Genomic DNA, 16,443 nt, shown 5'->3' on the forward strand with positions numbered 1-16,443 from the left:
GCCAGATGCTGCTTGGGCACTCCCGCCTTTCAGCAGGTCAATGCTGGAGACATGCTCTAGTGCTTGGAAGCTGCCTTCCACTGGGTGCAGAAGGAAAAGCTGTGCACAACTGCACTGGTGTAATATTATGTGTCCCAAATGCTCATGTCCTTGCCGCTGTGATCCTGTTACTTGATGATCATCTATTCCATCCCATCATTAATTTACATGTCACTCCTCTTCCATGTATTCTCCATGTAATGCAGGGTGCAAACTGATTGCCAAATAAATATTAATTGCAGTAATCTGCCTGTAAACTTGGCATTGGATTAGGAAAGGGTACAATGGGTGAAAACAATGTTATGGTGGTGATAGAGGGAATGGGAGGGTGGGCGGGATGAGAAGAGTTAGAGAGGCAGGGGTATTCTGTTCTTTATTAATAATGTGCTTGTAAGGAACAATATGCATACATTTTACTTGCAATACTTACCATTTATAACTATGAATATCTGTTTATTTGGTTTATACCAGATTTTTCTTTGAGGGATGGGAATAATGAAAAATAAAGCAGAAGTGATAACATCAAAGTGCTTAAAACTGCTTTTCCCCCTATATCTTGAAGGTGTACCATCCGACAAGGAGCATTCCTAACCTTGAATCTTCTATTCCATCCTCATCGTCTCCAGCACTGCCAGCTGCTTAATCAAAACACAACAGTTTTCTTTGATTTGCTAAAAGTGGCCAATCCATGATGTGACAGATGATACAGTCAGAAAATACAAATGATTTCCACATGGGTTCAGTCTGGGGCTGCCTAATCTTATTTCAAAATCAGAGCTACAAAAGATCCTATTAATTCTGCCACCAGAAGAACACAATATTGATGAACATAATGACATTTGCTAAGAACCTTATAGAGATACCCATCAAATAAAGTCTCATAGGCAGATTTAGATATCAGGAAGTAGGAGGAGGTGATCAGATCAATTCACCTTTAAGGAAATAATAAAAGTATCCTAAATGTTCTGTTCATGTAAATAGCTTCCTCTTGCAACATCTCTTGACACAGAGATGCCTTCCATGTAGCAGCAAAGTCCTCTTTTCTGTTCTCTCTTCTTTTGTTCAATCCAGTTTTGGCTTTTCTTTTCCTTCTTCCATACCTGAGAACAAACAGGAAAACTAGTTACTGCCAATTATCTCCTTTTATTTTTCTTCTTCCTTCTTTTTCAGCAACCCAAGCAGTGAAAGCACACTTTAAGTAACTTGAAAGACACACACAATAATAATAATAATAATAATAATAATAATAATAATAATAATAATAATAATAAATAATTTGTTTTATTTATATACTGCTATTCCAAAGATCATAGCGGTGAACAGCAAGTAAGCTAATTTGCCCCCAACAGTCTGGGTACTCATTTTAGCGACCTCGGAAGGATGCAAGCCTGAGTCGAGCTTGTGCCCTTTTGCTGGTCTTGAACTCGCAACCTTGTAGTTTTGAGTGAATGGCTGCAGTACAGGCATTTAACCACCAGGGCTCCTTATATTAGGGGCCATTCAGACTTTTGTACTGAATTGTAACCCGGATTAAAAATCAGAAGTTCCCATTGTTTAAACACATCAGAATTAGGGTCTTGCACACCCGATCCAGGGCAAATCTCCCTTAGAGCGGTTTTTCCGAAAGTGGATTATTTCCCGTATCTTTTTGGAAAACCCGTTTCTTCCCTGCTGCCGGCAAATGTGAACTTGGCCCCGATCATGATTGGGTCAAGTTCAGGGGAGGAATTTAAGTCAGAGGGAGGGCAGAGGGCGGAACATGCCTCCCCTCTCGCAGGCAGCTTTTCCTCTTTTTTTTTGTAATTTTATTTTCGACAGATTATGCAAATGCTTGTTCTACAGGTTGATACATATTGATAGAATGCGTCTGCTTGTGCTACATTTCCCTTTCCTTTGCTTGCTGCTGGCATGGCAGGTCACTTTGCAAGTTATTTTAAAAAATATATTTTTGTGTGTGTGACAAAATATGCAAATGCTTGTGTTTCCTTTTAAATCTGGCAAATTGATACAATGTGTGAATGCTTTTGCTACATATGTGTATGTGTATGTAAGGCATTCTGGTGTGGCAATCAGAGGGAAAGCAAAGAAAGAGGATGCAGAGATGGCATTCTGAGGTGAGGAATTGTTGTTGTTGTTATTATTATTATTATTATTATTATTATTATTATTATTATTATTATTGTGACAGATTATGCACATGCTTTGGGCTGGAAGGGAAGGGAAGATGATGGCATGGGGTGGAAAGGAAGGGAAGAGGTTCCAAAGAGGAGGAAATGCCGGGCTAGAAGCGAAGGGGATGCTAGAGGCTGGAATTCAGAGGGAAGGATGTGGAAACCCATGACTTTGGGGGAGTCACATTCTTTCAGTCTCAGGGGAAAGGCAATGGCAAATCTCCTCAGAACCAGTCTTGCCAAGAAAACCACAGGATGGGGTTGTTTTAGGGTTGCCATAATCTGCAATGACCCAAATACACACAACACACACACAACACACACACACACACACCTGGAGGTTTTTAAAATTTGACAAGTTGGCAGAATATGCACACACTGTCACTACTTTTTTTAAAAAAAGGAGGGGGGAAGAACCAATTCCACTGGCTCGTGATTGTAGAACATGTCACCTTTGATGAAAGCAGAAGTGAATTTGATTGACAACAAAGGAGGCTCCATTTTAAAGCGGTACTGCAAATGTGAACTTCAGAGGGGCAAATTGCATCAATCAAGGTAAAGGGTAGTGAGAACTTCTACCCAGGAAGATTCGGTATGGGAGCAACCGCATCTGCCCAGTTCTCTCTAGAGTAAATGGGCTAGTGAGAATGGGGCCTTAAATGAGGTTGAAAGGGAATATATGGAAGGCAGTGAATACTGACTTTGTTTGCTTCGAAACTGCCTTCTTGGATGTTCATATGCTCAGCCGAGGTGTGTGCGTGTGTATAAGAGATTTTACTCGAAGCTTGGGGAAGTTATTTTTTGGGGCTACATATCCCAGAATACACTAGCCATCATGACCATTCTGCTGAACCCACTTGTGATCATTCATGTGCCAGAATCACAATCATGGTGTTAACTGGATTGTGCTCACTTGCATTTTCTGGAAACCAAAACATTCAGCTCTTGCAGATGCTTTTTCCTGGGCCAGGTTCTATTATTAGTTCCTGGCAAAAAATTTGTTCTTTTGTCTGTTTAGCTTATTTGGATTAAGTCTCCTTGCCAAACACCTCAGAAATTTTAAGAAAGTGTTTCTTTTGGAGGTTTCCAATACGGATGCATATCCCAAGGAAAGATTTCTGATCTTGCATTGGGACAGGGATCTAGGGGTGGGCAGGGATGAGAGGAAATCTTTTGAAAGGGGTTGTAAAGGAAACCTGACCATAAATCATATTACAGTTTGAATGGAAAAACTGCTTGGCTCTAAGTTCTAACAGCAGGCCCCTATGAAAAATGCACCCATCTCAGCTAGGATTACAGGGGAGGGGCAAAGGCATCTGGTAGTGGAAGCTTTATTGAGGGTCATAATAAGGAAACAATTGGGTATGAACATTGCTAATAGTTGGGAAACAATGGGTTGGGTGTTGCTGACAAACCAAAAAATAATTGCATAGCCAGTCAAAGGTTTAAGAAAACAAAACAATGGCACGACTCCAGAAAGTCATATATTGGCTTTAGATTCTGTGCTGTTGCCAGGTTCTAGTCTCTTGTGTCCTCTTCTGCTGGAGGGAACTTTCCAGTGGTTTTAAATGGTGCTGTTTTATTTGTCTTTATAAAAGAGCCTCTATCCTATTTTCCTGAGAAGAATTTGAGTGTTGATAGATCCAGGACTCTGGCAGAAATTCCAAATCCATCAGACCTGTGGGTCGGCTCTGGCTTGCAGAATGGGAAGATTTTTCTTTGCCTGCCATGTTTGTGGTTTAGCTTGGAAAAACTAGCTGCAAATTATTTTGTCAGCAGTGGCGTTTTATTGAATGTAGTTTTCAAAGGGTGTGTGTGTGTGGGGGGGGGGAGGCTTTCAGAAATGCCTTGTAAATGTCTCCTTCTCTCCCTCTCATCCTCTGTATCTGATGGCATGCACTCAATGACTAACTTTGTGATATGTGGTACACCTGTCAAACTCTTTAAGGAACATCTGATTTACAGCAGTTACACAGACTTGCTTCCTCTCAGAAGCATCAAGAAATCTATCTATTAATATTTTTGAAAGTTACATTTCTAAACAGACTCTGTTTTCCAGCTTCAGTTTTCTTGGACAAAATAAAATTTAAAAATCATAGAATCATAGAGTTGGAAGAGACCACAGGGGCCATCCAGTCCAACCCCCCATCATGCAGGAAATCACAATCAAAGCATCCCCGACAGATGGCCATCCAGCCTCTGCTTGAAGACCTCCAAGGAAGGAGACTCCACGACACTCCGAGGGAGTTTGTTCCACTGTCGAACAGCCCTTACTGTCAGGAAGTTCCTCCTAATATTGAGGTGGAATCTCTTTTCCTGCAGTTTGCATCCATTGTTCCGGGTCCTAGTCTCTGGAGCAGCAGAAAACAAGCTTGCTCCCTCCTCAATATGACATCCCTTCAAATATTTGAACAGGGCTATCATATCACCTCTTAACCTTCTTTTCTCCAGGCTAAACATCCCCAGCTCCCTAAGTCGTTCCTCATAGGGCATGGTTTCCAGACCTTTCACCATTTTAGTCGCCCTCCTTTGGACACGCTCCAGTTTCTCAATGTCCTTTTTGAATTGTGGCGCCCAGAACTGGACACAATATTCCAGGTGGGGCCTGACCAGAGCAGAATAGAGTGGCACTATTACTTCCCTTGATCTAGACACTATACTTCTATTGATGCAGCCTAAAATCGCATTGGCCTTGTTAGCTGCCGCATCGCACTGTTGACTCATGTTCAACTTGTGGTCTACTTGGACTCCTAGATCCCTTTCACATGTTGTCTCCTTTAGCCAGGTGTCCCCCATCCTATATCTGTGCATTTCATTTTTTTTCGCCCTAAGTGCAGTACCTTACATTTCTCCCTGTTGAAGTTCATTCTGTTTGCTGTGGCCCAGCTTTCTAGTCTATTCAGGTCATTTTGAATGTTGATCCTGTCCTCTGAAGTATTAGCAATTCCTCCTAATTTGGTGTCATCTGCAAATTTGATAAGTATGCTTCCAATTCTGTCATCCAGGTCATTGATAAAGATGTTGAATAGCACTGGGCCCAGGACAGAGCCCTGTGGGACCCCACTGGTCACTTCTCTCCAGGATGAAAAGGTGCCATTGTTGAGCACCCTTTGGGTTCGTCCGGTCAACCAGTTACAAATCCACTTAACAGTTGCCTTGTCTAGCCCACATTTTACAAGCTTGTTTGCAAGAATGTCATGGGGAACTTTGTCAAAGGCCTTACTGAAATCAAGATATACTATATCAGAGAGGGCTTTAGTTAGTTTTTTCCATTAGGGTTTGATTGGGACACGTCCTGTTTTTTTCATTGCTGTATATTGTCTGATGTATTTTTAGATTGTTTTATTATTGATTGTATAGGATGGATTTATTGTTGTATTGTATTATGCTGTAATGTAGTTTTTTATGCTGCTTGTAAACTGTATTGTATTGTATTTTACCTGTTGTAAACCGCCGTGATCGTGGGAACGGCGGTATATAAATAAAATTTCATTTCATTTCATTTCATTTCATATCCACAGCATTCCCTTCATCTCCCAAGCTGGTAATTTTATCAAAGAAAGAGATTAGATTTGTCTGGCATGACTTGTTTCTCTGAAACCCATGTTGACTTTTTGTGATTATGGCATTGGCTTCTAGATGTTCACAGATTCTCTGTTTAATGATCTGCTCCAGAATCTTTCCTAGTATTGATGTCAGACTAACTGGACGATAATTGCATAACATTTTATACAAAAATAAAGCCTATGTATTGCTCCAGTCTGGGTGATTACCAGTGAAGACTCTTTATGTGTTGTTGGGCACTCAGGACCTTTTTAAAAAAAATGATTGTAAAAAAGAACATAAACACAGCTAAAATAGCATTTTAAGCACCATATTTCAACTTTCCATTTGTGTGTAAATATAAATTATTGACACCATCAGTAAATAGACCTTTCTAGAACTTCAAAATGCTGATGAAGGGCCATGTGGAGATAATTCTGTTCCAGCAGACACCATGGAAAGGTATACATATCAATCAATTTGTCACAGCAGATGTTTTCACGTATAGATCTCAGTTGGTATGTCGATTTATCCATCAAAGCAAGTGGCCAGGGCTCATTCACACTAAAATGATAGTGCTGTATTCCATTTTAACTGCCATGGCAACATCCCATGGTATCTTGGGATTGGTACTTTAGACAAAGGTAGCATGGTGTAGTAGTTTGAGTGTTGGACTAAGGTCCAATTCACGCTGCAGAAATAATCCAGTTTGACACTGCTTTAACTGTCCTGTCTCATTGCTAGGGAATTGTATTTTATTGTGGCACCAAAGCTCTCTGACAGATAAAGCTAAATTTCTCAGAAAACTATATTTCTCCCAATTCCCTAGCATTGAGCCAGGGCAGTTAAAGCAGCCCCAAACTGGATTATTTCTGCAGTGTGGATTGGACCTATGATTCTGGACACCAGGGTTTGATTCCCACTCAGCCATGAAACCTGCTGGGTGACCTTGGGCAAGTCACATGCTCTCAGTCTAAAGGGAAGGCAATGGAAATCCTCCTCTGAACAAATCTTGGCTAGAAAACCCCATGATAGGTTCACCTAAGGGTTGCCATAAGTGGGAACTGACTTGAAGGCACACAACACACACATTTAGAATTCTCAGCCAGAGAGTTCTAGTGCTTCACCAGACTACAATCTCCAGGATTCCAAAGCATGTTACCATGGAATGGAATACAGTGTATATTTGTGTAGTGTGAATGAGCCCATCCTGTTTAACCAATTTCCCAAAGTTAATTCTTCTGCACCTCTGCAGTGCTTGGAAATTTCCAGTCTAGCTGCTGTAATTAATTGTCATAAGGAACTGATTTCAATTGTAACACAGGACAGAGTGGAGATGCTGCTGGTGTAAATCCCACCCTGTGTCCAGCAATTTCCCTATCTGATCTGATGAAAGTGGTCATAAATCTTGGTGTGGAAGACTCCTAGGACGGTTATTGGGGGGGGGGGGGGCTTAATGAGAGTACTAGAACTGTGAAGTTGAAGGCTTTTATGGCTGGCGTCCATAGTTTTCTGTGAGTTTTTCGGGCTATGTGAAGATGCCAACCACAGATGCAGGCAAAACGTCAGGAATAAATTCTTCCAGAACATGCCATATAGCCCAGAAAACCCACAGAAACCTACGTACCAGAACTGTTTCATCTTGGTAAGCTCAGGACTTCATCCTTGCCGTAACAACCATGAGTTTGTGCCAACCTGCATTGGCCCAACACTTAAACTGTGACACAATCTTGTCTTTGTTTTCTCAGCTTAAATGAAGATTTAAGATCCATTACCTTGTCTTGGCTGGATCATTTCCTGTCAAAGTTTAAGCTATCAGTGGCTTTATTTTCTGCAGGGATGAGGACCTATTGAAATGATCCTATGCCGGAGGCTAATGAATAAAAATAATAAGTTCTGATAGATTTCTGAGAGCTCCAAGAAATTTGCTTACAGAGGATCAAGTTATCTCTATGGCCTGAAATTCATGTTAGCAGCTTCATCTGATATGCCAGCTGCAGGCCTACTTGGACAAAGATAGATTGTCTATTTAGACTATTTTAATGCATTGTATATGGAACTGCTTTTAAAATCAGTTCATAGATTAAAATTGATCCAAAATAAGGGTGTTAAGACCACTAACTGGGCTGTTTTAGCACACTAGGCCTGTGCTCTGTGTCAGCTGCATTAATTTTAGGACCAAATTTGTAATTTTACTTTTTAAAGTTTTAAACAAAATGGGAACAAGCTAATTGAAATATTTTCTCAAATATATATCTATCTAAACTTAATTTTTTTAGATGCCCTAGCCTGAGGTCAGGAGTCACTGCATATCCATGTAACTACAATGGTTACACATTTGTAACTCTCCAATGGGATTTCAGTCTGTACTTATAATTCTATGGTTACTAAGATTTTTGGTGTAGTATTTTATGCTGCTCTGAACAAATCCTACCTGTAGACTGACTGATTTGATTTATATTCCACCTTCCTCCCAAGTGGGATCTAAAAGAGTAAGAGGTCCCTCCTCAATAGAAACACAAAATGAATATGAAAATACAGTGTTACCCCGGGATACGAATGCGCCGCCTTACGAAATTTCCGGGTTACGAAAAAATCCAATTGAAAAAAACTGTTCCGGGTTACGAAGGTTATTTCGGGTTACGAAAAATTTTTTGGTGCTTTTCGGCGCTTTTTCGCACCAAATCGCGGCTTTTCCCCATTAGCGCCTATGGGGTTTCGGCTTGCGAAAGCCTTTCGGGTTACGAAAGCGGCGGCGGAATGAATTATTTTCGTAACCCGGGGTAACACTGTAATTCAAAAAGCCAAAGACAGAAATATAAAAAACAAAATAATAAAACAATTGTATATATATATATATATATATATATATACACACACACACACACACACCATGCTGATGGAAGGTATGCAAAAGATGTAATACATTTAATTATATATAGGTAAACCAACAATGAGTCAAGAGAAATACAAAACTAATAATGAAATACATGATTTCAAGTCTTAAATTCCTGTTTTTGGTTTTTAGGGCCAAGATTGTTTTTTAAGGTGGTGGAGCATAAAATTTCAACAACGTATTTTAGCACCTGTGGAGGACAAAGGAAGCTGGCCCAATGACACTTTGACATCTGGTGCACCTCTGTGTCCACACTGAGTGTTGGTCTTCGTGCATCCGTGGGGTAGCTGGTGTTGGGTAGGGAGGGACAAACACCAGGGTGCACTACAGCGCTGACAGCACTACCCAGTGAAACTGTTGCACTGAACATTAAATAACTTCTTATGTAATGTCAGAAAAAACAGGTCCACTAGAAGCACCCAGTTTCAACAGCCAAAAGTGTCAAACAGATTCCTGCCTAGGTTCTTTGTCCATTGCTTTTGTGTATCAAGCTCTCCAGAGCATCCCATACCTGGCTGAACTCTACTGGGAAGGGGGAGCAAAGTACTTTGGGTCCTTTCCCTTGCTTAAAAACACCTCTACTTCGGTTTTGTTGAAACTTACAAGCTGGAGCCTTGACTAGAGACTGGAAAGATCCAAAGTCTTTCTTGACTCTGGGATATTGTCCTGAGGCTACTGGATTGCATAGCAGATTATTTTTTATTTTTTTATTCTATGCTGCCCAGTGATTTTTTAAAATGTTATTTTGGAGTGGTGTACAAGTTCAAAGAAAAGAGATTCCACCTCAACATTAGGAGGAACTTACAGCAAGGTCTGTTCCACAGTGGAATACACTCCCTTGGAGGGTGGTGGAGTCTCCTTCCCTGGAAGTCTTCAAACAGAGGCTGGATGGCCATCTGTCAGGGATGCTTTGATTGAGAGTTCCTGCATGGCGGGGGGTTTGACTGGATGGCCCTTGTGGCCTCTTTCAACTCTATGATTGTAGGATTCTATGATTCTATCATAAATAAGTGAAAAGTATAGCTAAGACCCTTGTACAAACCACACCTTAATTTGAACATTCACGAGGGGAGTACTTTTTCCACTCCAGCTCCCATAATATTTAGTCATCCTTGGTATGAACACAGCATGAGCCTCCATCTAGTAGCAAGAAAAAGAAGGCATAGAGGCTGTCCAATCCACACCAAGAGAAGTGCAGAAGTCACAGGAAGGCCTTTAGGCCCATCCACACATTCAGCATGACAGGCAGGTGACGTCTGTCTCTGCTTCCTCAAATTTATTACCTTCCCCCTTCACCTTTCCTTGCTGGTCATTTCCAGACCATTTTGGGTGATGGAGGTTGGGGAGAGATTTCAAATGAATGTAAAAATGAGACTGAAATGATCACCTATACCCAAATATAAGCCACTTCTACACAAAATCACTTTTGGTATTGAAGTTTTCCTGCAACCTCATGTACTGACTTCAATCCATCATTTTTGTGAGGATGAAAAAGCAGCAACATGAAAATATTGAACGCTAAATATATTAAAGCAGTTGGAAAATAATGTTTTCTCTATTGTAGTACTATTATGTGAAACAACCAGTATGTGAAACCCAACAAAAAGGTATGGTGTAGCCATTCTCTGAGGTCTTAACAGTGCCAATATGAACATATGAAACAGATCTTACTTTATACTCACATGAGTATTTCTCAAAGCAGTACTTACATTTATGTGTATCCCAGATGCTATTGTTTAGTATCTCACCCAGCAAGTACAAGATGTTAATTATTGCAGTTACGATTGCAAAGAAGACAATTTTAGCCCCAGAACCAAGGTAATCTAGGAGAGGGTATACCCAAACACCTGTGACATGATAAATCCAACAGATCCTAATACAAAATAGAGACAGAAACAGAAAGTATTCAGACAATAGGTTACACTATAATACTGATCTATCTCTCAACAGTACACTTGTATATATGTCTACTCAAAATTAAATCCCTCAGTTCCATAAAGTTTATTCCTAGATAAGGTGTTGGTTCAGCTTAGTTATAACAATATTTTAACCGTATCATTAAAAATATATGTCGAGTTCAGAGACCAGCATTAGAAATTGTGGTGTACTAATAAATTTCCTTGGCTGTTTCAGTCACAAAGGTTGTTTTATGCTTCTGATACTGAACAAAGTAGGACTCCCTAGGAAGAGGATTCCATAGAATCATAGAATCATAGAGTTGGAAGAGACCACAAGGGCCATCCAGTCCAACCCCCTGCCATGCAGGAAATCCAAATCAAAGCATCCCTGACAGATGGCCATCCAGCCTCCGTTTGAAGACCTCCAAGGAGGGAGACTCCACTACACTCCGAGGATGTGTGTTCCACTGTTGAACAGCCCTTACTGTCAGGAAGTTCCTCCTAATGTTGAGATGGAATCTCTTTTCCTGCAGCTTGCATCCATTGCTCCGGGTCCTAGTCTCTGAAGCAGCAGAAAACAAGCTTGCTCCCTCCTCAATATGACATCCCTTCAAATATTTAAACAGAGCTATCATATCACCTCTTAACCTTCTTTTCTCCAGGCTAATCATCCCCAGCTCCCTAAGGCGTTTCTCATAGGGCAAGGTTTCCAGACCCTTCACCATTTTAGTCGCCCTCCTTTGGACACGCTCCAGTTTCTCAATGTCCTTTTTGAATTGTGGCGCCCAGAACTGGACACAATATTCCAGGTGGGGCCTGACCAGAGCAGAATATAGTGGCACTATCACTTCCCTTGATCTAGACACTATACTTCTATTGATGCAGCCACGAAGATGCCACAACAGAGAAAGTCTTGATTCTTGTAACCACAAGCCTAACTGAAGGAAATATACACGTCAGAGCAGGTTTTTGTGTGATTTACATGAGCAGATGGGGAGAGTCAGAGGGAAGAAGATAATATCTGAAATCTCCAGGTACTGCCTGCGTGTTTCCTTTCTCAAACTGGTTCCTCCAGATGTGCTCTACTAATTACTCCACTAATCATCCTGCTCACACCAAATATTTAGTGTCAGGCTTTGTGAATACGTGGATGGGAGACTACCAGGGAACAGCAGGAATAATCCTGGAAAGCTGTTGCCAGTCAGTTGACGAAACTGGTGGACCAGGTAGACCACTGGTCTGACTCAATATAAGGCAGCCTCCTATGTAAATCCATCTGTAGTTTATAATAAAAAGAACAACCTCTTAATAAAAAAATAAAACCCAAAAAACAAAACAAAAACGTACATTCCTCATATGAAGATGAAGATCAGTGCTCAGCCATTTCCTGTCCCCTAAATTTTAACACTCTCACTTTCAAATTATTGATGTCTTATGTAAGAACAGGAGATTCTACCATCAGTGTGGTTAAAGGAAAGTTAATTTATTTATGACTATGATGCCTGGAGGCAAATGAGCATGAATAATAGAAACAGTCATCATGATCTAAATATTTCATTGATAAGAGAAGGAAACAGTGTGGCACCTTGAAGATTAAGAGATTTAGCTGCAATCTTTTATGCACTTACCTATGAGTAAGTCCCACTGACCTGAATGTCCTTTCTCTCTTGTAAGTATTTCAGACTATACCAAGCACCAGACCTCACTGGGAGGGTGTAGTCAGCACAGGGAATAATGAGCTCCCTTATTATTTGGTACCTTAGGAGTTGCTGAATATAGTACCATAGGATTGCTGTTTTGTGATTTTTGTCCATTATTGTTAATTTTCCCACTTCTGTTCCCACCTTCCTCACCTTACCCTAAATGCTTGAATGTTTCCACCTTCCTCACACTATGGTGAATGGTTGAAGCTGCAATACTACGTATTTCCTATCTTAGTGGCTAGACCGGCCACAAAGGCTGGCCTACGGATGGTGTTAGGATATGGCGTCCATACGACACACGTCTTGACTCCACCTCCATGGCAGTGTGACGCCACATTTAGCTTCACATGGTGTGCGGCATCACGGCACTCCTCTAGCGCTGCGTTTACATGACACAGCACCACAAGAGTGCCTTAAAGCCATGGCGCCATGGCTATTGCACCCTTTCCATGGCGCATAATGGAACTGCTTTTTGTGTCTCCTTTTTGCGCTCTGGAAAGGCCAGATCGGGCCTGTGGTGTGAGGTTGCCGTGTCCCCGATCTGGGCAAGATGCAGGTGGCTGCAAGATGCCCCTTCAGGGCGGTCTGCATAGTGCCTCAGTCTGAGATGCATATGGATTGCATCACTGTTAACAAAAAGTGTTAGATAAATGTCTTTCTTTTTCACCTCTGCCTAAGCATTGATTCCTTTTTCTTTTAATTCTTAATTTCACTTCTCTTTCTTTCTTGTCCTTTTTCTTCTTCTTTCTCAGTGCTATGCCTCCTGAGTAAGTGCCTTCTCTTTTCCTTCTTTCTCTTGCTCTCATTCTTTTTCTGTCTCCGCCATTGCTGCCTATCTCCCCCTTGTTCCTCTCTTTTTTGTGCTCTTCCTCCTGCCCCCAGCTCCTGGCTAAATGTCTTTTATTTCTTTTCTCTCTCTCCTTCTCCTTTTTTCTCCCCTCATTTCTATGACTGGGCAACTGCTTGGAGGTTATATTGCTTCCCATGGGATCCTGCAGGCCTACCCCTCCTTCCCATCCAAAACTATTGTTTTTTTCCCCTCTCAAATGCCTCCCTGTGTAGGAGGCAATTGTGACACATTTGGGGCCTTCTCTGGGATGTTGTAAGCTCAGGAAAAGCTTGTTTTTTAAACACAAAATGATCTGGAAGTTTGGCTTCCACCTGCATTTGCCTCTATCAACTCCCGTATCCAAGTCAGAGTGGATCTGAGCAATTTTATCAGCAAAGTGCTATGCAAATTCTTTATAGGGGGCTGCCAAATGCTCTTGCAGGAGAATGTAAAAGGGCTGTGCAAATGCAATAGTGGCAGTGAAGAAAGATTTCTTCATTGCCACCACTGCCATGACATAGGCTTTATAATGAGCTCTAGTCTATGTTCGCTTGGACTCACTCCAAGTCTTATACCATTATCACTTTAGGGTCCATCCTGCTTGCTTCATCACTACTAGCCCCCCAGCGAACCACTGGAGGAAATACTTAGGAGCAAACCTCTCCACCATCCTAGTCATTTCCCTATTCCAGAGATCAATCAAGACTTTGACATGTTCACTCAGCAAGGCAATATGAAACTCCCCAAGAACCATCAGGAATCAATCTAGATCTATAAGTTTCTTGAGGCAGACCATCTTAATCAGCCACTCCATCCCTGCAGAGGCTCTGAGTTCCTGTGAGTCTAAATTCCACCATGTAGTTCTATGACAATAGAACTGCAGAAAGTTTCTTTAAGCTCAGATCACCATCACCCAACCTTGTGTAGAAAACTAAATCCAGCGTGTGTCCTGCATAGAGATGTGAAGGCCTGTGGAAAAAAATTCTGCAGCATGTGTAGCTGTAATGGAGGACATAAAATCCTGAGTTGCTCCTGATAGAAAGGTCTCTGCATGGATGTTGAAGTCCCCAGCACAACTAGCTGAGGGGACTCCAACATAACTGCTGAGGCCAATTCAGCCAGATCAGGAAGGGAGACTGTTGAGCTGTGGGATGGGCAGTAACACAATCCCTATTCTGTAACCTGTAGCATGTGTGGCACCAGATATTAGTTGGGACAGACCCATGGCTGTCATGGAGGACACGAAGTCCTGAGCTGCTCCTGATAGAAAGGTCTCTGCAGAGATGTTGAAGTCCCCAGCACAACTAGACTATTGAGTAGCAGGATGGGCAGTAACACAATCCCTATTCTGTCCCAGCCACCCACCTTTAAGTATACCTTAAGTACATTCAAACACAGCAAACTATGAGACCGAGCACCTGGTGAGGGACATGGAATCACTGCCACTCTTCCTCCCCTTCTCCCAAGTGTTGCCTACTGCTCCATGGAGAACCTAGGTGGACAAAGCTGGGAGAAGTGAACCCCCAGACAGCTTCATCCAGCCAGGTTTTCGTAATACAAGATAGGTCGCCATACTCATCTGAGTTCCTGGATTGTGGGTGTTTTTCTGTTTACTGACCTGGCATTAAGCAGTAGCATTTTCAGCCCAGGGGGCCTGTTGCCAAGGCTATCCAGACTATTTGAGGTGTGGGGCAGTTTATGGACAACCAACAATCTGTGGCTCTCTCCTCTCCTTTGCTGATAGCTCTGATTCCTGACTCTGTATCTGCCCTTCTTATTAATGTTGCAGTGGCTGCTCCCTTGGCTGCTCCTCCTCTCATGCTGTCTATTCCCCTTCCCATATTCTCACTTTAATCTCTGCCATTAATATAGAATATCCAAGCTGGCAAAGCTTTTATGCAAACACAATTGTTTATTCGGCATGCACTGACCTGATCACATAACAACCCTTCTGCAAATGAAAAAAATACATTCCACTGCAGCTCCACCAAGGAAGATCACAGGTTGGAGGCTCTGAACTTTATCCCTGAAGGAACACATAAGTTGATTGCATAAAGATTATCCATAAACAGCCATATGGCTTGCATTCCCTTAAAATATTTAATAAAGGAACAGGAGATGGGACAGGTCTCACCAGTGAACATTGCAAGCCATACTAGCAAAAACTGAGCTAGACAGGCTGAATTAGTATCAGGCAGTTTCCTATGTTCTATTCTTTTATCAGTGATCTACTTTTGAAAATGACTTTGAACATTTCCATCCTGGGAAAAAACCTGGAAGAATTAATTATTCACTTAACTGTACTCTAGTGAACCAAATCTTCAGTCCTAGACACATTTATTAGGAAATAAGTGTACTATAAATCAGTGGAACTTATGTTGTAGCTTATATGTTTAAGATGGGACTGTTAAAGAGCAAGTAAGTGTTCTAGCAACATTTACTCAGAATATTTAAATGATAAAATGTGGAAATGTATCCTTAACTCCTCCATTATGCCAGTGAATGGCATTCATAACTTAATACATACTGTATATATAATCATATTACTGGGCTACTTTTGTACCAAGTCTGGAAACTCCAACTGGTTCAGAATATAGCAGCCAGACTGATTATGGGTACATCCAGGAGTGATCACATTACACCAATCTTGAAATCACTCCACTGATTGCCAATTCATTTCTGGGCAAAGTACAAAGTGTAGGTTATTACTTTTAAAGCCCTATATGGTTTGGGTCCGGGTTATTCATAGTATCTCCTTCTCCCATACAATCCCCCATGGGGAAAGGAACCTTTCACTAGGGAAGGAAAAGGAAATTGCCTGTTGAAAGGCAAGAGTGTAATCAGTCCTGAAAGCACAGACTCTCCTCTCCTCTCTCATCAATTCAGACTTTAGTGTGAGCACAAATAGTTATGTCTGCTGGAATTTTAAAAGTTTGGCATTATTTTCTTTGCTTCATCCTTTAAATCCATGGTCATGTGTCCCTCAGTTTTACCCTCAACTTATCCACAGATCATATAAAAATCCTTAATTTTGCCCCCAAAACTTGCCCTTGATGTATACATGAGGACAACTTTTAGTCAAGTATATACAATAATTGGCATGTGTATTATATGCTTTGCTGGCCAAACAAATCACCTTTGTGCAACAACTAATTTGTTGAGGAAGTGTCATGAGAGACCATTCCTCTGAGAGATTACCAGCAGATTCTATTGCCACAGCTGCTATTCCTTGCATCTTTGCCTACAGATTTGGTCCTGGGGCCAAGCTGGTAATGATCTCTAGGTCAAAATTGTACACTACATCATTTAGATTTTTCTTTACCAACATTTTCAGCACAATGAATTTAAATTTGTGGTTTTCACT

General features: G+C 41.3%; 1 protein-coding gene across 3 annotated transcripts in view; it reads right to left on the reverse strand.

Annotated features, from left to right (window-relative positions):
• Nucleotides 1-395: 395 nt before the first annotated feature.
• The window catches only part of AIG1 (androgen induced 1), a 131,366-nt gene continuing 115,318 nt past the window's right edge, over nt 396-16,443 (reverse strand). For 2 of the 3 annotated variants that reach the window (XM_042462413.1, XM_042462395.1), the window contains 2 exons: nt 10,359-10,522; nt 962-1,139 (listed from right to left, as the gene is read on the reverse strand). In XM_042462413.1, coding sequence (XP_042318347.1) covers nt 1,102-1,139; nt 10,359-10,522 — 202 coding nt within the window. In that variant the 3' untranslated portion in view covers nt 962-1,101. Of the gene's footprint in view, nt 1,140-10,358; nt 10,523-16,443 lie in introns of all 3 variants that reach the window. The other variant, XM_042462404.1, reaches the window with a different exon arrangement.

Source organism: Sceloporus undulatus, chromosome 1 (genome assembly GCF_019175285.1).
Source record: "Sceloporus undulatus isolate JIND9_A2432 ecotype Alabama chromosome 1, SceUnd_v1.1, whole genome shotgun sequence".
NCBI lineage: Eukaryota > Metazoa > Chordata > Lepidosauria > Squamata > Phrynosomatidae > Sceloporus > Sceloporus undulatus.